This window comes from Dendrobium catenatum, unplaced genomic scaffold, assembly GCF_001605985.2.
Source record: "Dendrobium catenatum unplaced genomic scaffold, ASM160598v2 fragScaff_scaffold_157, whole genome shotgun sequence".
Lineage (NCBI taxonomy): Eukaryota > Viridiplantae > Streptophyta > Magnoliopsida > Asparagales > Orchidaceae > Dendrobium > Dendrobium catenatum.
The window spans coordinates 761754-785763 of record NW_021318619.1 but is presented as its reverse complement, the minus strand read 5'-3'; the positions used below and the strand labels follow the sequence as shown (position 1 = coordinate 785763).

The window sequence follows — 24010 nt, the reverse complement described above, 5'->3', positions numbered from 1 at the left end:
TACAATAATTCATCACCAAAATACAGTAAATTTCAATTTTTGGAAAGTTAAATTATTTGCATATCAGCAATCACATGGTTGGGAATAAAGGTTGACTAATTTAGAAGTTCCGAGAACATAATGTTAGACTTAATTGGACCTTTTCAAACAAGAATCTTCAAAAGAAAATCAGATTTTCAATAGCATTGGTCATGTTTATGATCAATAATGTCAGATCTTCATTCTCACTGCTAATACTTGTCAGCTCAAGAAAAACAGCGCGAAAGCATGAATCCTACTTTGCAACCGTAGGATTCCATCTTCCTTAAGTTAAGATTGTAGTTATTGAAGCGAAGGGTTGCTTCATTTGGCATGAATCACTTGAGGTGGGACTAGATTATAGAAAGTATTAGAAGAGATTTCACGAAGAGCTGCAACTCTTCATTTCATCATTTTTTTCGTCTCTTTCTATTCTTTCTTTTCTTTTTCTTTTTTTAATCAATCAACAATACTATATTAAGAATAGCCAACTCCCGTTGTATATTACTGATTCTAACCCAAACAGCAATTGGAAAAAAAAAATTTACACATTTCCAAGAAGTTGGGATTTGACCATAATTGAACTAGGTCAAGAATCAATCCACACTTAACAATGCTTGCAAGGTCATGCTTATCATGTATATCCATATTAACTTCTGTGCATCCAAACATTACACTTTCCTACTTACCTGCCCACGGAATTAAGCTTATTAGTCATCTTTTATATTCCTTTTCTATGAGCTAAAAACATTATTGAAGGGAAATAATTGAAAAAAGTACATCTTTGCTCAATTGTCATCATATATGTGCCAATAATTAGGCAAGGGAATAGAACAATAAATGCAAGTATAATAAAGGAGAATATCCTCAATGATGAGAAAACGTAACAAAAATAAATACTGTGGAATCCTACTATAAATAATTAGTAGATATGATAATTTTTATATTTTAGCACTCGCACGCAAACTTAAGGTGGCATAAAAGATGTCAACATGAATTTAAAAATAATTGTCACCATAGATGAAGTAGTCCAATGTTTTTTTGCCCAAAGATAGCAAGTGTAAAAAGATGATGAAATCGATTCCTTGAAAAGATAGTAGCGTAAACTGAATGCAACGAGAAAGCAACGAATTCTGTATCAAAGAAGGCATAGATAAATTCCTTAAACAAATGTATGATAGAGAGTGTCAACTAAGAGTATAAAATGGAATGTAGAGGTGAATAGAAATAGCCAAATATAGAGGTGGCAAAGTGCCTTAATGGCCAGTGAGTGAAGATGACATCTAGCTCCCGGATCATGATTGCAAGATCACTGGGTAAAGAATTTTATGTAGTATTTTGGTCAGATAATGAATCGATGTATAAACAGAACAAGAGGGTGAGTTTTTAGCTCATGTCAATGTAGTGCAAACAATGTTGCAACCATTAGAGAACATCTCATTCCAGATGAAGATGAGAATTTCATGAGGGAAGCCTATAGAACTCAGATAGGTCGTAGTCCGAGGCAAGTGTGAGAGCATGTCAATGGAGATTATTAGTTCAAGGAATACGACATCAACAAGAAGGTGCTTAAAGCAGATTAGGAGTATTCTATGCTATGGCTCTAATAGCATGTTAAAGAGAATTGGAAAAGACTATAACTCACCTCAAATGTCTTCATGATACAATTATATATGTATTTATATAGGTAAGAGAAGAGAATGATAAAGGAGAATATCCCAATAATGATGAAATACGATAATAATAAATTTTTGAAAATTTCTGCAATAAATAGTTAGCACGTGATAATTTAAAAATGACAAGAACACAGTGAAAAAAGAGAGGCTAGTAATAGTTTATAAATCTAAACATAAGCATGTTAAAAATCTTATAATCTCTTGCACATACAAAAATATGTTGAAAGTTTTTTTATTGAGTTACATCAGTTAAACAAATAGCATATATTCATGAAACTATGGAAGAACATCCTTGCTAACCATGTGAGGTTCCTCTCAATTTTCCAACAGCTATAAATTCCAGAATTCTTTCCTTCACATCAGATAAGCCATAATGGTCCTCATCTAAAATCTTTTGTGCATTATGAACGTCGAAGTTTTCATCGCTGCAATCAAAAGGAAAATTATACACTTATGTTACTTGGTACTCCGAAAAGGGAATTCATAAGATAATTGCATGAATTTATTCAACAAAAGAAGAAAATATGGGAGAAACATTAAAATAAATTACATTAAGAAACTATATACAAATCATAGTAGTTAGATGAAACTAAATTTCCAACACTATCAAGAGTGATAGCAAACAGTAGGAAGAGGGAGAAAGACTTCTGAAGAAAATAATTCTGAAAGAAAAAAAGGTAGGAAGAAAATGGAATAGTAAAAATTGGGTGACTCCATCACCTCAAGTTGATAAAGAGAGCCTGAGGCTAGCATAATAAAATTAGATTTTCATCGCCTTGACAACTATATCACAACTCCAGATCTGGTCACATCTACAGTGTAAGATCTCCATAATTCCACAGATGCTAAGGAATATTTGAGGCTACCAGTACTAACAAGTGGCCACGGTTCTCATGACCTTCAACGAACACATAACCTAGCCAAATTTACAGTGCATGTACCTGAATTCTCCAATAGCAAGAAAAATATAGTGTGGTTTTTGAAAAAAAAAAAAATCAGCAATCCAACTAATGCAATTAACTCAAAATTTCTTGGAAGGCACTCTAATTATTAACCTATCTGCAAGCTTTACATGGCATATAATTTAGATATCTACTATTTCAAGGGACGAATCAAGGCCCAACTAAAAGGTGCGGCAAGGAAAAGATTGTCAACCCTCCGCACAGTGATAACACGAAAGGCAAAATAATATGCATTCAAAGCAGTGACAAATAAAAGAGTTATTTTGACAAATAAAAGAGTTATTGCAGGTATTGTCAACTTTTCAAGACCATGGTATACAAGTTGTTTGTACATGCATCTAATCATAATACATCACAAGGACAGATCATAATATTGGCTCAAGAAAAATGGCACGTCAGCATGAATCCCGCTTTACAGAAGTAGGATTCCATTTCTCTCAAATCAGATTGTAATTAACCAAAATTTTCATGAGGGTAGTGTCAGGGTTTAATTAGATCTAAGTCCTTACTTCCCATGAGCGCAAACACTCATAGTTAATTACCCCTATTAACACGTAAGAGAAAACCCTCGATTGAGGATGAATAATTTTAAATGTTTTAGTCTCAATTGTGGGGAAATGGAGGTAAACCCGATCAAGATTCCATGGTTCCATCGTCACGGGTATACCAAAAGTTTCAGTCTACCAACACTAACAATCATTAACTATAATGTCTAAGGAATATGATTAGCAATCATGAGTTGCCTCCTCTTACGGATCCTAAGTAGACTGAGGTTGCTAGATGTGAATTTTAGTTTTATTGGGTTTTGGTGTTTATGACTTCCTTTAGAAGTTACACAAAAAATTGAATTAAAATGGGTCTTACAACTTCTCTTGGAAGCAGCCCGTCGGTTTGAATTTGGGTTGGAGCTTATGGCTTTCATTGAAAATATCCTGAAAAGCAGGTCTTATGACTTCTATTAGCAATAGCATATTGGTGGGTCTTACAACCTAGCCCCATTAGCTAAGCCACTCATTAATTTTGAATTTGGTTAACAGATCTTACGACTCCCTTAGAAATTGGCAGTAGGTTTAATTTGGAGTGGAACTTACGGCTCTACTTATGAGTTATCCAAAGATGAGTCTTACAACCTAGCTCTACAGCAAGACTGTCAAAAGATTTAATTATTTGGGTAGGTCTTAAAGTTTTCCTTTGAAAATTTCCTAAAAGTGGGTCTTACCAAATCCTTTAGATTAAGATGCCCGTTAATTTTTATTTGAGGGTTTGATATTTCATTTGAAAATTTCTCAAATAATAGGTCTCACGAGTCCCAATATAAGTTGTCTAATTATTAGGTAGGACTGGTCTTATTGCTTCACTTTTGAAGTAGTCCAATAGTGGGGCTTACAACCTAACCATATAAGCTAACATGCACAGAGATTTAATTGTTAATTTGTTTGAATGGACAGCTGTTATTTGTTAGCTTGATATAAAACAATAGTTTTTAGTTGTTTACTAGCACGACACTTACTAGACAATAGTTATTGTTGTGTGACACTAGTGTTTTTTGCTACAGTGGCTTTTTTCTTCCTGCTTGGCAATTTCTTTTCAGTTATAGTAGTTTCTTTTCTCTGCATTGTAGTTTATTCTTTTTATTTAACAATTATTAATTATTATGGTACTAATCATTTTTTGTTCTTTAACTTGCAGGTGCTTGGAGTTTTGTACCGCAGGAGCTTTCCCAAGAGCACTAGAGAATATGGAGTTTGTGTTAGAGTTGTGTTTAGTGTTTGAGAGTTGGTTGTGTAGAGTGTGTTGAGTTTTGAGTTGTGAGTTTGAGTTGAGTTGGGTTGTGTGTATTTTATTTGATATTAACTAGAGCAAATATTTTTATTTTGTATTTTATTTCATTTTAAATTGGTTAGATGTGTTTTAAGTTTTAAATTAATTTAATTTAAATTATATTATTAGTTAAAATTGATTATTTGAATTTCTAAAATCAGTTAGTTAATTGGTTGTTTATATGAAGTTTAGATTGGTTAAAATCGGTTAAATGTTTAATTAATTAAAATTCAATTTTATTTAAAAATTTGTTAATTAACTAAATCTAATACTTTGAATTGAATGATTAATTATCTGATTAATTTTAAATTGCTCAATTTATTAAATTTCAAATTTCTTTTAAAGTTTGATTAATTTATTAATTAAATAGATTTAGATTTATTTGAAATTGGCTTAATTAATTAAATTAAATTCCTATTAAATTGAAGTTTAATTTAAAATAATTTTTAAAGTTAGATTTAAAGGTTGTGTTTTGAAGTTAAATTTAAAATTAAAGTTAAAGACTTAAAGTTATATTCACTTTACCGTTTAATTAAATAATTACATTTAAATTTTATGTTTTGAAATCATTAATTAATTTGATAATCATATTTAATCTGTATTTTAAATTATTTAATTAAAGTTAAATTTGTTCAGTTAATTAATTGTATTTTATTATTTTTCATTTAATGAATTTTAATTAAGTTGATCAATTAATTGAATTAGTTATTTTAATTATTATAGTTATGACGTTGCTCTCTAATGGCTCCAAAGGCAATTCGGCAATTTTCCAGGAAATTTTCGGCAGCCTCTCGACATCCCCTCCCTACAAGAGGAGGTAGGGATAGCACTTGTCATTGTTCCTTCCTGCCTGAATCACAGATCAACGGCACAGGGTCTTCGAATTTAAAATTTATCTCACCAGGATCAAAGATTCAACTGCATGAGGTATTTAAATTTAAACCATCCCACCCAAATTAAAAATCAATGGCGTAAGGCCTACGAAAATTAAAAATCATCCGTCTAAATTAAAAATCATGGCATGGGTCTTTGAATTTAAAACTCATCTGTCCAGATCAAAGATCGATTGTACGGGTTTTGAGTGAATATATGTTGCTTTGAGATCTCCAAAGAAAAAAAAATTAATTACATAGCCACTTATTTAGTTTCTTTAGTCAATGCTATCAATTAAAGCAATTGTGTACGCATAAAGCCAGGGCATACAATTGATTTTACTCTTTTTTTAAATTAAAGCAACTGATGACAGGACAATACATTGTCTTGTATTAAATAATATGCCTGAATAATCTGAGGCAATTAGAATATAGGAAATAGGAGGTGGAGAGCTCGCACAGGTTTTCACGTACACAAGGTCAGCTGTACGGTTTTTGTAAGAGAGTCACACACACAAAAAGGAAAAAATTGATTGCCTAAAGCACTTGTGCGTGGGTTGAGGTCGGGAAAGCCTAAGTCGCGCAAACGCAAAGGAGGTGTAGGTTGGATTGCGGGTTGGGGTGATTTCACTTAGGAAAATCGGAGGTGTGCGAAGGCAGGCCGGCGTGCAAATTGGGTCGTGCGGGTGGAGGGGGATGGCGGTTTGGTCAGTTCCAGCGTGTGGAGGCTGTGTGAGGCAGGGTTGATTGAAGCGGGCAGGGATTCTGTAACGGAGACGGGCCGGAAAAGTAGCTTGGGTTGAGTTGTGGCGTCACATGAAAGAGCAGGTTGGGGGGCTAAACATGGCAGGTTAAGCAGGAGATTGTGGAAGAAGAACAAGGAACGGACAGGGTTGAAAATTGAAATAAGCATATGTCATCATTCTTTCTATTTAATGTATTTTTTATATCAATTAAGTAGCCGATCGAGTGTGTTGTTCCCTGAAGAGATGCAAATACCATTTTCTATCTCCTCTCCTCGGTCAACACATAAATTAAGATAAATAGCATATTCCTTACAAGCAAAAACCAGTAAAATAAAACTATAGAATTCCAGAGATAAACAATTCTTAGGCATCAACAAAAAGAAGCATCTCTTATAAGTTGGCAATTTTAGTGTTAAAAGAAAATCAAAAAGCCTGAGGTCAGTTAGTATTCCTAAGGTTGTCATTTTCTGCAACTTGCTTTGAATTACTAGATATGCTGAAAGAAAACAAATCTCTCTTTGAACTGCTAGATACTTAGAAATTAAGTGTTTCTAAGTAGAACCTGTAGTCTCCCCAGGGTAAAGCAGTAAGCCAGTCAAGATAATTACGAGTAACATTAAACTCGCTAGAACTTGCTTCCAACAACTGCAGCTTTGCAAGTTCTTCTTCAAAAACCTGCAATACATGAGGAGGGCATCTATCCTTTTTTGATTCAATCCTTTCTCTAAACTTTGCTGCAAAAGGGGAAAAATATTGAAATATATTATTTCGGTAATCGGGAAACACGCCATACTTACAGAATGGATTTCACACACTGCATTAGGCCAAAATAAGAACTCACCAGAAAGTGCTGTTTTATCATCAGTTTCCAAACCAAGCTCCTGGATCAATGGAATAAAGTCATAAACATGAAAAGAATTATTACATCAACAAGACAAGTTTAAAAGAAGTTGCTCCCCCAGGATCCCATTGATAAGCCAAATGCTCTTTTTGGCTCTTTTTCCCAGAAGAAATTATGAAGATAGGTACATGCCAGGACGGGACAGGCATAGTTCAAGAAGGCTAACAAATTTGATCTAACCAGTTTACTTTGACTACTCTACATTTGAAAAATTACAGCCGCTTCCCACATGAAATGAAATAAGAACTTACCTTCTTAATTGCTTTTAGTTGCTCATTTAGAAGATAGCGTCTCTGTTCACCAGATATTTTTTCCTCAATAGCCTTAGCAATTGATTCCTAGCATATAAAATAAACAGTATAAAACACCTTATAACATGCTTAATTTGGGGGAATGGGATAACTCTTCACACAGCTTAAATTAGCAACAGTGACAGTACCTGTATTTTATTGATCTCAATCTCTTTCTTGATTAAGTCTAGTGTGAGCTTCAAGCGCCTGTGCACCTAGTTAGACAAAAAAATTGAAAAAACATCATAAGTTGAAAAGCTGATCCTTGGAGTGCATATTGCTGATGGCAGCAACCTATCAACGTTTATACAGTTAAGAGAAGAATCAGAGATTTGAATTCTGCTAGTAATACAAAAACGAACACTCGATCTTTTGTGCCTCAAGGCTGAGAAATTTTTTTTTATTAACGTAATTTTAATTACATTAAAATACTATCTAGTAAGTTAAGTTGCAATTAGAACACATTGGTAAATTAGCTAAAAATCTAAAATAAAGCAAACATTCACACAACCTCAACCATACTGTGGAATGTCACAAGGTTCAAGAGAAGTATGTTACAATTGCAATCATAACACTATTAGCATCCAAAAACTACTCAGAAGTGATAGAAAAAAATGGAAATTTCATTGCCTAAGATATTTATGATATCTTCTAAATGGAAAAGTTAACATGTATCTTTTCCTACAGAGCTCAATGAATCTCCTATTACATCTGATACGCACAATTATAGTTTCAGATCATAAGTCTAAACTATTAGATTAATTACATAATATCATGCTTGACGAAACCTCTCATTAAGAGATTTAACACACAATTTTGCCTTGTGATATGCATACCTATTGTGATCTTAGAACCCCAACCTATTTTATTTGACACACATATTAGGGAGTCTAGTGATGAGCCATCATCCATATTTAACATACAACATGACTCGGATATTAGTCCTAGTCCTCCATTGTCAAATTTGTTTCTCATGCAATTAAGCATCTTAAGATGCATTATGAGAATGATGGCTTTTGTTTTAGTGCCTCTTAACTCAATTGACACGATTTACCGTTCATTTTATAACAATGCATTTTCATTAGCACTTCATCTACAGTCTTTATTCACATATATTACAATGAGTTGACCAAAATAATGATAACATTGCTGAAATTATTTTTTAAAAGTATTCACCCTGAGAATAGAATAGCAATGATTATGTTTTAACTTATAATAAAATCACTATTATTAGTTATCTCAGTGGATACTAATTTTGTAACATTAAATGCACCTAAAGGTACAAATAGTCCACCACCTTTATAGACAAGAAAAATTATTAGGTGCGGAGTGCAGACGGGGTGAGAACCGTCCGCACAGACACAGGGTACCGAGCGGTACCCAGTGGTACTGAGTGGTACCGAGTGGTACCGAACGGTACCGAGCGCGGTTTTATACTAGTGTGCGGACGGTTCTCCCGTCCGCACTCCGCACCTAATAATTTCTCTATAGACACGTAGCACTATCTCTCTCACTTCATAACATTTTTAATTCTACACAGCCATCAGGTGAACTAGAGTTGATGCAAGACATGTAAGTAGGCCTTTCACTAGATCTATTTCAAAAATCAGTCATCATTATAATTAACTGCATCTTTTTTTCCTTTTTTTTTTTAAGAAATATGGGACAAAACATATGAGATTTCGAGAAGACATTTTAAAAGTAAAACATTATTTTAGGATTATATCAAACAATTCAACTATTCAAAAGAAATCAAATATTTAACTAAATCATTTAAATTTGAGAAGCATTATTTATTTTCAAATGAGGAGAAATTTTGAAGGGCTGCCATTATATACTATTGATGAATTTTTACAAAGGCATTTTGGTGAAATTTCATGCTGGTTTTCCTCATTTTCTACAACACTTCATGTATTATTTATGCCTCCATCGATTCAATGGAAAAGACCTTAATCTCTTACAAAAACAGGTGTCAATGAGGACTTTGTGCTATCAACTTCTAGATATATTTATGAATCAACAATAGTTAAAATTTGTGAACTGTAACGCATCATTTTTTTCTAATTTCTCTTTCTCTCTTACATCCCCACCAGCTTTCCAAAACCTTGAACCAATTCAACCAACACAAAATTCTGTCTTGCCCTTCCACAAAACCTTAATTAATAATGTCCACATGCTCAGACTAATCCATATAAAAATTCATAATTTCCTAACCACAAGAAAAATCGATCTAAAATCACCTCCATTAATTAACTTACATCCCAAACCTCAGATATGAGGGTTCTCACCCTTCTCCATCAAAGAAAACTTAGTATGCTACTACCATAAAGTTCAACAAAAAATCTATTTAGAAATTGTAAACTAGTTAATATTTTCCTTTAGCCTTCCATTAACTCTAAATTATCCACCACCACATCAACAACCTTTGAAATCTATTAAATACCTCCCCATCAGGGTTACATCTTTATTGAATCTTCATTCTTAGAAAGTATATATGTACCTATATGAAGACAAGAGAGGAGAATAATAAACAAGAATAGCATCAATAAGGAGGGAAACTTATAATAGTAAAAAGTGTAGATTCGTACTATAAATAATTTAGGCCATGAGATAATTTGGATATGGTAATACTCATCATTAAACTTAAGGTCACATAGTACCAACTTGAGTATAAAAATAGTGACCATAAATAAAGTAGACAAGAGTTTTATTTCCCTGAGAATGTGAACTTCACAATAAGAGAGTGATTGATCAACTTCATTTTTAGAAATAAGAGGAAAAAGCCACGAAAACTTAGAGTAATCATCGATGAAAATGACATAATAGCGGAATCCTTGATGAGAGGGAACCGGAGCCGGTCCCCAGACATCAGAATGAACAAGTTCTAAAGGAGCATTAGTGCAGGTAATGGAATTATCAAAAAATAGTTTCTGTCCTTTACAAGAAATACAAGCAGAACACATAGGTGAAGAAGAAGAAGAAGAGATATAGAGAGAGGGATTAAGAGCAGCGATCTGCTGAAGAATGCGATTGTTTGGATGGCCAAGTCGCTGATGCCAGTTGATGAGGCGATTGCGGGTGACTGAGAGACCCGTGGGTGGAATTTGTTACTGTGCCGCAAGCTTGTACAACCCATCCTTACATGGACCTGTAAGAATAATTTGATTGCTCTGCCGGTCCTTGAAAACAAACCCATTTTGGTCAAATATAATGGCTAAGTTATTATCTTGAACAAGCTTAGAGATAGACAACAAATTATATGATAAAGACGGAATGTGTAAAATTTTAGAGAGAAGAAGCTTACTATCGGGGGTGGGAAGGATACCAGTGCCTGTATAGGCAATAGGAACCGACCTTCCGTCCCCGATTGTTACCGAGTCAGGTCCAGTGTAGGTAGTGGAAGTAGACAGATTTTCCAAAGTATTTGTCATGTGAGCCGATGCTCCCGAGTCGATATACCAGTCGGTGGACGAGTTGTTCTCGGAGCTGGCTAGAAGCGCATTCGGATTCTTGGTTGATTGCGGATTTGGTTTGTAATTAATGTTGAGCCGATGCCAACACACATCAGCTTGATGGCCCTTCTTCTTGCAAATTTGACAGAATATAGCAGAGGGCTGAGAGGAACGGTTCAACGATGTTGTATCGGAGTTGTTTCGAATCCGACCACGACGACCGCGACCTCGAGAGGCGTATAATGCAGCCTGATTTTCGGGCAGCCTGGGAAACTTGGCGGCAGCAGCTTTAAGATGTATTTCTTCGCTAATGAGAAGAGAATACAAGCTGTCAAGAGAAAGCGAAGTCTGCAATGTGCGGATTGAGGTAGTGAACGACTGATATTCAGGAGATAAGCCGTTCAGAATGTAGATGATTATATCTTCAGGATCGACCGAAGAACCCGCAGAGGCAATTTGATCTACTATTTTCTTGATCTTAGTGAGGTACTGAGTCATAGTGAGATTTTGCATCGAGACATTGTGAAGCTCGTGTTTAAGCTGAATTACTTTAGAGCGGTTGGATGATTGGAATCGGGTATGAAGCGTAGACCAAATATCGTGCGTTGATTCAAGATGAATCACATATGGTAGAACCGACGGAGCAATGGTAGAGCACATGGCAGTCGCAAGATTCTGATCAGTGATGGACCAGATTTGAGAATCAAGATTCGGATCTGCATTTTCAGACGCGGATTTGGATTCTAGAAAACCAGCGAAGCCATTTGCTTTGAAAAGCTTGGCAATCTGCGTACTCCAGATAGGAAAATTTTCCGGGGTTAACGCGTGGGGAACGAGAAATTTCAGATTAGAAATAACGAACTTGAGCGATGGTGAGATTGCCGGAACGGACGACGCGCCGGGCGTGGTAGCGGCTGTAGACGAAGAAGCAGCGGATTGAGATGCCATGGCCAGGTCTTAAGAACTGGAATACTCTTGATACCATGTAGAAACTCTTATTCTAATCTTGAGCAGCAAGAACCCATTGAGGAAGAAGATGAACAGTGAAAAGGAAATAGTTAATTCGTATTTCTTGCCTTACACAGTTACATAGAAGGTTATTAAATAGAGTCCTGAGAAGGACTTTACACGTGTAATAAGACTACTGGATTACAAGAAATGGAAAAGTAAAGTGAACTGCTGACTGTACATCTTCTTTAAATACACTAACATCCCCCTTCAAACTGAGAATTGGAGGAAATGGTCAGTTTGGATCGCAGAAACTTGAAGCGAGGAGTTGATAATGGCTTGGTAAGGATGTCAGCTAGCTGATCGATCGTGCTGATGGGTAGTAACCGGATTACTTTGTTCTGAATATGCTCACGCACAAACCGTTGATCAATTTCAATGTTCTTGGTGCGTGCGTGAAAAAACAGGATTATTTGCGAGGGCAATGGTTGAGGTGTTGTCGCAGAAAATGTCCACCGGTGAAGTATGATCGATACGAAAGTCGGCGAGCAGCTTCTTGAGCCAAATAGTGTCCGCCGTTGCTGCAGCTAAGGCGCGGTACTCTGACTCAGTTGATGAGCGTGATACAGTGGATTGCTTCTTGACGGTCCAGGAAACGAGTGTGTCGCCCAAAAACGTGCAGAACCCAGACGTTGATTTCCGAGTGATGGGATCCGATGCCCAGTCCGCATCGGAGTACGTCTTGAGCAGTAGAGTTGATTTGGTTATAGGAAGACCAAACTCGGTGGTTCCTTTTATGTATCGGATCAGCTTTTTTAGCAAGGAGGTATGAGTGGAGGTTGGATCGTGTATATGCTGAGACAAGGCGTTGACAGCATAGGCAATGTCTGGTCGTGTAAGAGTCAAATATTGCAGGGATCCGATCAGTTGGCGATAGACAACCGGAGAAAAGCAGGGAGTTGAATTAGACAGATTGCCTGCAAGTTTTGTAACAGAGGGATTAGCAACTGAGTTGCAGTTTTGCAACTCAGCTAGTTCGACAATAGACTTGGCGTAGAAAGCTTGAGACAAAAAATACTTATCAGCGGTTGTATCGATTTTGATTCCTAGGAAGTGAGTCGGCGAACCGAGATTCTTCATGGTAAATTTAAGTTGTAACTGTTGAACGAGCTGTTGGATGGCTGAAGGATCATTGCCGGTAAGAAGGATATCGTCAACGTAGACAAGCAGATATAGTTGCAATTCCTTGCGATGGAGAAAGAGAAGCGAGGGATCGGCTTGACTGTGCGAGAACCCGAGCTGTTGGAGGTATGAGGTGAATGTTGTATACCACTGACGAGGAGCTTGGCGGAGACCGTATATGGCTTTTCGCAGACGGCACACATGATTAGGGTGTGTAGAATCCTCGAAGCCTTTTGGCTGTTTCATATAGACAACCTCATTGATGTCACCATGCAAGAAGGCATTGGTTACATCCAATTGAAGAATTTTCCAACTATGAAATAGCCCGATAGTGAATAGGATACGAATGGTGGGAAGCTTGGCAACTGGACTAAACGTATCGCTGTAGTCTAAACCGTGTTCTTGTTGGTTGCCAAGTGCAACCAATCTGGCTTTGAACCGAGCAACCGAGCCATCGGAGTTGTACTTAGTGCGATAAGTCCATTTCGATCCAAGAACATAGCACGTTGAAGGAGGAGCAACTAGTTCCCAGGTTCCTTGTTTTTGAAGAGCAAAGAACTCTTCGGCCATAGCACGACGCCATTCTAATTTTTTGTTGGCCTCAGAGTATGAGGTGGCATCTAAACTTGATTGTTCTTTATGTAACAAATTAAGTTTTTGAACGGGTTTAAGTGTCCCAGTTTGACGTCGGGTAGTCATAGGATGTCTTTGAGGGAGAACAGCCGGTATAGTTTGATCAATGCTAGCGGAGGCAGGGATGCTTATTTCAGGTGTCGTAGAAAAGGTTGCAGAAGGCTGAGAAACGACGACATTGTGTGGAACCGTAGGAGTAGAGTGGCGCAGAGAGCCTGATGAGGTGTTATATTGCTGGACCGAAGCAAGGGTAAGAAGAGATGGTGGCAGCGGCATAGTAGGAGACAATGCAGCCGAGGTCCTATTAGTAAACGGAAAAATAGATTCATTAAATTGTACATGACGTGAGAAGGTAACTTTGTGAGTAGCCAAATTTTGACATTTATATCCCTTCATAACGTCGGAGCAACCAAGCAGAACACATTCAGATGAGGTGGGGTTTAGTTTGTTACGAAGCATTCGAGGAGTAAGCGGGTAACACAGACAGTTGAACGGACGAAGATGATTGTACAAAGGTGTAGTGTTAAACATTCTGTACAGTGGAGTAGAATTGTTGATCATCTTAGAAGGAAGACGATTAATGAGGTAGACCGATGTGTTGACAGCATCAGCCCAATAGTCCATAGGCATGCCGGCGTTATGAAGAAGAGTGCGAGCAGTGGAAATGACGTGTCTGTGCTTTCTCTCAGCGACCCCGTTTTGTTCGGGGGTATAGGGACAAGCTGTCTGATGACAGATGCCTGCATTCCGAGTAAACGCTTGAAATTTGTGATTGACGAACTCGCCACCACCATCAGTTCGAATGATCTTAAGCTTGCGATTCGTTTGACGTTCAATAAAAGATACAAATTGTATAAACGTATTAGTAACTTCAGTTTTAGAAAGAAGAGGAAATAACCACGAAAATCTGGAGTAATCATCAATGAAGATTACGTAATAACAGAACCCCTGATGAGAGGGGACCGGAGCCGCTCCCCAGACATCAGAATGAACAATTTCTAACGGAGCATTAGTGCAGGTAATGGAATTATCAAAAACTAATTTCTGTCCTTTACAAGAAATACAAGCAGAACACATAGGTGAAGAAGAAGAAGAAGAGATATAGAGAGAGGGATTAAGAGCAGCGATCTGCTGAAGAATGCGATTGTTTGGATGGCCAAGTCGCTGATGCCAGTTGATGAGGCGATTGCGGGTGACTGAGAGACCCGTGGGTGGAATTTGTTACTGTGCCGCAAGCTTGTACAACCCATCCTTACATGGACCTGTAAGAATAATTTGATTGCTCTGCCGGTCCTTGAAAACAAACCCATTTTGGTCAAATATAATGGCTAAGTTATTATCTTGAACAAGCTTAGAAATAGACAACAAATTATATGATAAAGACGGAATGTGTAAAATTTTAGAGAGAAGAAGCTTACTATCGGGGGTGGGAAGGATACCAGTGCCTGTATGGGCAATAGGAACCGACCTTCCGTCCCCGATTGTTACCGAATCACAGCCGTTGTAGTTAGTGGAGCTGGAGAGATTTTCCAACGTATTGGTCATATGAGCCGATGCTCCCGAATCTATATACCAGTCGGTAGTGGAGCTGTTGTCTGTGCTAGCAAGAAGCGCATTCGGAGCCTTGTTTGATTGCTGGTTTGGCTTGTAGTTAATGTTGAGGCGATGCCAACACGCATCAGCTTGATGACCCTTCTTCTTGCAGATTTGGCAGAAGATGACCGCAGCCTGAGATGAGCGATGCGACGAATTTGTATCAGAATTGGTTCGAAACCGACCGCGACGACCGCGACCTCGAGAGGCGTATAAAGCAGCCTGATTGTCGGGTAGTCGGGGAAACTTGGCAGCAGCGGCTTTGAGATGTATTTCTTCGCTAATTAGAAGAGAATACAGGCTGTCGAGAGATAGCGAGGTCTGACCAAAAAGGCGCTTTTTTAAGAAGTTGAGGGACCAAATTGGCCCCTCAAAAGAGTTGGGGACCATTTTGGTCCCTCACAAAGAGTTGAGAGACTATTTTGATCATTTTCTCATTTATAATATTATTTGTCAATATTATAATATTAACAAAGCACGCACTCAAATTTTTAACTTATTTATTAGCTCGTTTAAGTACTCATTCAATTAATTTAAATAAGTCAATGCTAAGTTAAGTATGAACATATGTGTGAAAGTTCGATTTAAGCTCGAACCAAACATGAGTAACTCGTAGCATAACCAAGCCAAGTTTAATCCACGATGTACTTGGCACGACTTGCCTAGATTACAGCCCTAATGATAGATGACTTCAAGGAAGGGCTAACCTAATTAAAAAGGTTTATTGCAAGATAATTTGAGGTAATATAGATTGTTGATCAACTTCAAAATAGAAATGCTTGGATTTAAGCTAAGAAAATACTCTAATAGACCCAACAAAGAAAATTATAACCATCACTAACAGCACGCTATTGAGAAAGGCAGGTATCAACGTCTTATAGGCAAACTCATCTAGCTCTCTCTAGCTTGTCCAAATATTAGGATCCATATTAGTATTGCACATCAATGCTAAACAGCCCCACTAAGGGCCACATGAAAATTATTAATCACATTCTAAGGTATCTGAAAATGACACTAAAAAAGGGCCAACTATATAAAAAGCTATCCAACAAGGATATTAAAATTTTCAAAAATGTTGATTGGGCTACCAAAGATCCACCTATTGTTATAATGTATAAATGTATGGGGAAATTTAGCTACATTGTGAAGTAAAAAAAATAATACTTGGTATCAATAAGTAACATTGAAGTTGAATATAGGATAGTGGCACTTGATATTTACCAAAGAATGTGGTTACTTATACACAGAGATAGACCACATTAAATTATATTCCAAAAAACTCACAAACTGCAAATATTCCTAGCAAAATTTTACCCAAAATAAATTTTGATAAACTTATCAACAAATTGGGCATTATCAATATATACAATCCAACTTGAGAGAGAGTGTTGAAATAATCTTGAGTGTAAGGCATCATGACCAGCAACTTTTCATCTACAACAAGCTAGCAAATTTGTGGACAATAGTTTTCCATCTACAGTAATCCAACAATCTGTAGATAACACCATTCCATCTAAACCGAGCTAACAAGTTGTAGATAATAGCTTTCTATCTTAAAAAATCCATGAAAAGCGGCATTCCAATTATGTTGTACAGGTAACTCTAGATTATATAACAAAGACTAATTTATACATTTGTTTCTTTACTTGATAGTTATTTCCCTACCTATGTGATCTTCTCATTTTATTTTTTACAACACCAAAAACAACATCAAGCCTTTATCCCACTATGTGGGGTTGCCTACAATGAATCTTTTTTCTCCATTGTGTCATGTTAAGAGTCAATTTCTCATTTAAATCTAAAAAAATAGGTCATTTCTAATACTTTCTAACCAAGTCTTTTTAGGTATATTATACAACTTTTAACATAGGCCAAATCTAATACATCTACTCTCCCAACTAGGTCATCAGAAGGCTAATGTCTTATATGACCAAACCATCTAAGGCGACTCTCTTTAATCTTATCTGCCACTGGACCTAATCTAACCTTTTTACATATATACTTGTTTCGCATTCTATCTCTAAGAGTAAAGCCCATCCACCTGAGCATCCTTATCTCTGCAACAATTAACTTAGGTGTTGTTTGGTTGCCTGCAAAGTAAACACAATGTAAAGTAAATATAGTGTAAAGTAAATGTAGTGCATTTTAAATACTTTGAGGCTGTTTGGTTGTCTGCAAAGTAAACGCAGGAAAAATGTTTCCCTTGTTTGGTTAGATATATCCAGAGTAAAGTAAAAATAGTGCATTTGTAAATTTTTTTGTCATTATAACTTATGTATTTATAAAAGTAATCACCGATTGTTGAAACTTCGTTTGGGCTAGCTTCTTCTTGCTTTCTAAAATAGCTTTTCAGTACAAAGAAAAATAATAAATCAAAATTTGTTAGGCAGGTCGAACCCGCCATGGGACACTGCCCCCTTGGACCCTGACATATTTGCCAACAGTTACTTATAAATTTGCCCCCATGAAAATTATGGCTGATTCCACCCGTGATTTCGATTGAAGAAAGGCGGAGGAAATGAAATGAAATCCTTGTAATTTAAAATTTTATTATTAATCTGCAACCATTTATTTAAGTATTACAACTCTTTTCTCATTACCTTCCACTCAACCTCCTCACATTAAAAAACAACATTAATTTCATGAGCTCTCCTCTCACAAAAATTCAAAATGAGATTGTCAGCTTGGGAACTAAAGCTGCTGTTTCGCATGTAAAATGAAAAATTTGCAAGTCCAGAAGGACAAACATGAGCAAGAAGCATCTCTCCCGACAAAAAAGATAACAATATTGAAGGTGCAATGCAATTCATTTTAACTACTGTAGATTGAAAGCTAACAGTGTCTAATATGAAGAATGTGTCACGCTGATCTGAATAATCACTAATGCAAGTTTTAACATTCATTGAAAACAACAATAAAATTATTATGTTTTATTTAAGCAATCTCGGAAGTTGAGTTGAACCTCATCAGGTGGAGCCTCATTTGCAGCCTATTCATGCTTAAGATAAATCTCTAAGTTCACATGCAAAAAGCAAGCATCATTTTAACAACTGTATATTAAAAATTCAATGTGCATGGTATACTATATGGTCTGTTCTATGGTTCTTTCACATACAATAATTCAATTAATATAAATAGAATAATACTCAAAGCAACAAAAATAAAAAAACAAAAGTGAAACAATAAAAATTAGATGGATTTATGATCCGACAACATTTCAGAAATGCTTTTTCCTTCCCTACGAATTTCCTACTCAACCTTTTCGGTTCAGCAAACGAGCTAATAAATTAACAAAAAACAATAACTGAGAATTTGTTTGGAGATTTCAGGCTGTATGAATATATGAACCTGGAAGAAGATGACAGAGTCACAGAAGTTTCAGAAGGGGCGTCGAGGACGAAGCCGCCCTTCAGAAAAGACTAAGGGCCGCCGACGCACCAACCAACGTCTAGGATGTGATGCTCGGTACGTGCTTTGATGAGATCGACGACGAGTTCATCATGTGCTCGAGTGGCGTCGCATTGGGAGCGGTTTGGGACGGAAGGCTGGTACCTTTTCCGATGACTTGACGGTGTCTTTCGGCCGGCGGAAGAAAGACCAGTAATGTTTATATTTGTCCTGGACTTTGTCTTTAGTGATCGATCCCATCTTGAGATCTACTGCTCGTTTTCCTTTCACCTCCGCGGAGTCCATCACCCATATAAACCAGTACAAAACTCTGGTATTGAATACCGTCGTCGTTGCAAGAAGCGCAGCCGTATCCATCGTCAGAATGCAGAAGAAATGGAGATGGAGAAGTGGCGAGCGAGCGAGAGAAGAAATGGAGAGGTTGAGTCGGCATAGCGCTCGAATAACTCTCGCAGGTTCCGTCGACGCCAATCGCTGGTTGCGGCTTCTCTTCTCCCTGACTCATCTCACCTTCGCCAGCGAGCTACGCGACGAGTGAGTGGTTGTCGCGGCCGAGAGGATTTCGAACTCGCTCAATTTGAGCGGGTTTCGAAGTCGTGCGAATGGCCGCTCGAAATACACGATTAATACTTCGGAGGAATTACTAAAGTTTCGCTCAAAACAAACCAAACGAACTAATTTATTAAATGCAGGTAAATAAATTACTTTGCACTCTTAATTCTGCATACCAAACAGCCCCTTAATTGTATGTTGCTCTTTCAAAAGCCAACATTCTGCGCTATAAAGCATTGTAGGTCTCACACTCTCACCATCATCTTATAAAATTTTCACTTGAGGGGTACTTTTCTATCACACAATAGGCCCAATGCATTCCTCCTCTTCAACCATCCAACTTGAATTCTACTAATAATATCCCCATCTATTTCACCATCACTCTGAGCAATAGACCCGAGATATCTAAAACATATACTCCTATTAATGACTTGACTTGATCGTCCAAAGTCACAATCCCCTCATTAGATCTATTACTGCTAAAATTACACTCCATGTATTCAGTTTTAGATCTACTCGGACGAAAACCTTTAAACTCTAAGATTGACCTCCATAATACAAGTTTATCTTCAACTCCCTCTCTAGTATTATTATCAACAAGAAGAATATCATCAGCAAAAAACATACACCATGGCAAATCCTATCGCAAATGTCTAGTAAGAACATCTAAGACTAAAAGCAAAAAGATAAGGGCTTAAAGTTGATCCTTGGTATTTTATTTTTTACACATAACAAAAAAATAAAATTCAATTATACAATCTCTCATTTATTACTCTCCTATCTTCTCATTATAATTTTCAAAATAACAATAAATATGAAATGTTACACACAAACTGAGAGCTACGGCCTTGAAACAATAGCCAATAATTCTAAATTTAATCCCCAGAACATTTGCTTTTAAGGAGTCAACAAAATCCATTAAGAGAAAGGTAGCCAGTTAAAGTGGCAGAACAAAAATCCATGCATCAATATGACCTGAGATCCGTTCCATCTCAAACCACCCACCTTATACAATACTGAACTGTCAACCCACAAAGATAAAGAAGCACCCACTTCCGAACCATTCCAAAACATAAAGGGCTAAAGTCAAATAAGGATCTATAACACTTTTGAACAAAGAAATCACTTCTCACTTTTCAGCCTACGCATCAAGCCTAGTTGAACCCACTTCCATTTCTCATACAGAACCGATCAACCCCATAGTCAACCAAACAGAATAAAAGTTCTCTCTATTTTGGGATCGACCAACACCACACAAACCCACCTCTCCACCGTAAGGAAATTCTCCATGCTGATTTCCTGACTTATACCCAACTATATGTAGAGCAAAGTTGATAGGCAACCTATTTTTCTTTTCATGTAAAGACAGCCTTTGTTGTTGTATCAGAGAATGGAGAACATATATGATTTTCATCTGTGCAGCAAAGCCTTATTAATGTGTATCTTCTAAACTAAAAGTTGAAACCAAGAATGAAGAAATTTCCGAAAGGAATATACTTAATTCTGCAGAGAAAAATCAGAGCATAATTATGAAAATGAAAATTTCAGATTCACTGAAAAATGTTCTTACATCTAGTTCTTCAAGCACTTGCTGGCAAAGTAACTTGTTGGCCATAGATAAAGCAGCACCAAAATCTGCTAGCCTTCCATATGTAAATTCTCCAATGTACTAGGAATGCCAAGAAGACTTTTTGTTAGGTACAGCAGCTGAATCACTACTTTATCTAGTGAAACAGACAATTAACTAAGCATGGATCTAGATAAAACACAAGAATCACTTATATACCATTAAGAAGATATTTCTTTCACTACAAACGAAATAGATTCCAAAGAGATTGAAAGTGCAGGAAGAAAGTCTTAAAGTCAAAGTCACAACAAAATACCAAAATTTTGGAAACGAACATTGCTTTTTTTGTATACATTTTTCCTCCACAAAAACAGTCAAAAAGCCATCGAAATGAAGTTGATTAAATAACAACTTTATTAATGGCATTCATTTCCTATTTTGATGTAATCAAGATTTTCGGCAAACTTGTCAGCATCTGCTATGTTCAAGTAAAATAGCAATCAACCAAGTACATTGCATTTGACAACACTATGATCTGAACAACATTGAACTAGAAAACCTGAAAAAATACAGTATTAGAGAGTAAAAAGCAGTACAATTACAGATATGCAACATACCCGAGAATATGTTTTGGCGTATTCTCTCCAAACTGAACTTATCTTCAAAACATCTCTTAATGTTGAAATAACTTCGAAATAGGTTGCTTTTATCACATCATCATCTTTGTTATAGGGCAATTCCTGCAACATAACAAGCTTCATTGATAAGACGACGATGACGACGAGGATGACGACAAAAACAACAACAAGCCTTTATCCCACTATGTGGGGTTGGCTACATGAATCATTTTTCTCCATTGTATCTTATTAGAGTTAAATTCTCATTTTAATCTAATAAAGAAATGTTATCATTAACACTTTCTAACCAAGTCTTTTTAGGTCTACCTCTACCTTTCTTCATCTCTACAACAACAACAACAATATCAAGCCCTTATCCAACTAAATGGGGTCGGTCACATGAATTTTTTTTCTCCATTATCTTTTTAAGAGTCAAATCCTCATTTAAATCTAATAAAAATTGTCATTTCTAATATTTTCTAACTAAGTCTTTTTAGGTCTGCCTCTATCTTTCTTAATACAAGCCAATCTAATACATATACTCTCCTAACTTGGTCATCAGAAAGCTGATGTTTTATGTGACCAAATCATCTAAGATGACTCTCTCTAATCTTATTTGCCGCTGGAGTTACTCCAACCTTTTCACGTATATGCTCGTTTTGCATTATCTCTAAGAGTAAAGGCACTCATCCACTTGAGCATCCTCATCTCTACAACACTTAACTTAGTTTTATGCTTCTCTTTCAATTGCTAACATTTTGCACCATAAAGCATTGCAGATCTCACCACCATCTTATAAAATTTTCCCTTAGGTTTGAGTGGTACTTTTCTATCACACGACAAGTTGATGCATTCCTCCACTTCAAAAACCCATGGACAGAAGCTTCATTGATGAGAGAAGTTCAGAAATTAAAATAATACATGGACAATATTCATCAAGTATCATTCACAAAATATGGAACAACCAAAATGGTGAATTGAAAACATATTATCCCAAACATAAACTAGGTGAGACAAGGAAAAAATCAACAAAAAAGATATTACAAATGCATTTAAAGAAAGAACCAAGATCCTATGTTAATATGCGGAGAACTTACGTCAAGCTGAGAAGGGAAAGCAATGAATATAATATGCATGAAGAAGATCACAATGCATGCATGAAGAGGATGAAAAAATGAAGAATATCTGGAATATAATATGCATGAAGAAGATCACAACGCATGCATGAAGAGGATCATTCAAGTTATCGTTAATATAAATATATTTCATATAAACAGTATCTTCTACACAAGACAGAACCCGTTGCAGAATCCTCTACGCAAGAGAGAGATAGATCAATCTAACAAACATCTTAAAAAGAAATGATTAGTCAACTTAAACTCAGAGAACTGAAACAGAAACCATTTTCACTGGAAATTATAAAGGAAAAAAAACAGAGAGGTATATATTGGCAGGCAGAGAGGGTGAGAGAAACAGGGGAGTAAGGAGAAGGGCGGAGTGGCAACGCAATGGATAATAAAAGGAGAGTTGTATGCCTTTAGGTGATCAACTTTAACTGTAAGAGGTTCTTCATCAACCTGCATATGATAAGCATGTCAGTAAAAAGATAAAAAAATGATGAAATAAAAATAAACAGAAATCACCAAGCTTCTTGAAATACAAACCATCTCCGTTTTTCGTAGACGACGGTGACCAAGGAGATAAACCTCATTTCCTTGGATGCTACTTATCTATATAAGAAGAACAACACAATGAGTTAGCTAATGAATAAATGACTGTTACACAAGTCAGTTATCCTTTCCCTTCAGATAAAAACGAGATACAAGCTATGTTCACATATGACAAAATTTTTTTACTGCATCAGAAAGAAAAAAGTTTTTTGTTTTTTTTTTTTGGTGGGGGAGAGGGGAGTGAGAGAGAAAAGAGAGAACCTGAGCCAGGGTACCAATGTCATGTAGGCGGTTAAACAATTCTTGACCCTTGAATTCATAGATGCTTTTCCCAGTTTCTGTACCAGACACCAGACTAGGGTCAGTTCCAGGCTCATCCTTGAAAAGAAAAGCACCGGCATATGTAACTGATCTTTTACAGTTGTCCGCCAAAGCTGACAGAAGTTTAGAATCCTAGCCAAAAGAACAAATAGAGAAATTACAAACTGAACTCAATGAAGTATTGAAGCAAGCACAAATAAAACCTGCACTATGTGGTCAAAATGATTAGCAAACTAAAAGGAAAATAGATAGGGTTCATACTAGCTTAAGAGGGAGGCTCAGTTGGTATTACCCTTGAAAGAAGTTGGTATTACCCATATTTTATAGTGTGGTGCGGCGATCAACTCCCACCCATGTTGGGTGATTAAGAAAAAAAGAAGGGAAATTTTACAAACCATAAACTTTAATAACTATTGCAAAAATGTAATAAGAATCGCTTCTTTATTTCACAGTTTAATTTTCAAGGAGGTTTAAAACGGACATGTCACAATGTTGTTAGCCAGGAATATTTTTCATATATTCTTAATAGAAAATAAGAAAAACATAAAATTACTTGGACTAGAGAATCCTTCCTGTAATCGAGAAAATATGGTCTAATTGCAAGGTCTTACTTTTCTAGGTTGATATGCTATTTACAGAGGAGAATTTTATATGAAAATTAGACTGCACTGCACACTAAATCTATGAAAAAATCTAACTTGTTAATAAAAAAATTATAGACATATTAAAGCATGAGTTCAATCTTTGTAAACCATAAAGGTTAGAGAAGTCTTCAGAGGTA

The 24010-nt window shown here is 36.4% G+C and overlaps 1 protein-coding gene across 8 annotated transcripts in view; it reads right to left on the bottom strand.

Moving 5' to 3' along the window:
* The window catches only part of LOC110099479 (lon protease homolog, mitochondrial), a 32450-nt gene that overhangs the window by 5505 nt on the left and 2935 nt on the right, over nt 1-24010 (bottom strand). For 2 of the 8 annotated variants that reach the window (XM_020826642.2, XM_020826645.2), the window contains exons 3-12: nt 23170-23361; nt 22903-22968; nt 22774-22815; nt 21239-21361; nt 20625-20723; nt 7436-7501; nt 7248-7334; nt 6937-6997; nt 6658-6829; nt 1995-2119 (exon numbers count right to left, since the gene is read on the bottom strand). In XM_020826642.2, the coding sequence (XP_020682301.1) occupies nt 1995-2119; nt 6658-6829; nt 6937-6997; nt 7248-7334; nt 7436-7501; nt 20625-20723; nt 21239-21361; nt 22774-22815; nt 22903-22968; nt 23170-23361 (1033 nt within the window). The remainder of the gene's footprint in view (nt 1-1994; nt 2120-6657; nt 6830-6936; nt 6998-7247; nt 7335-7435; nt 7502-20624; nt 20724-21238; nt 21362-22773; nt 22816-22902; nt 22969-23169; nt 23362-24010) is intronic. The other 6 variants (XM_020826643.2, XM_028692807.1, XM_028692809.1 and 3 more) reach the window with 6 other exon arrangements.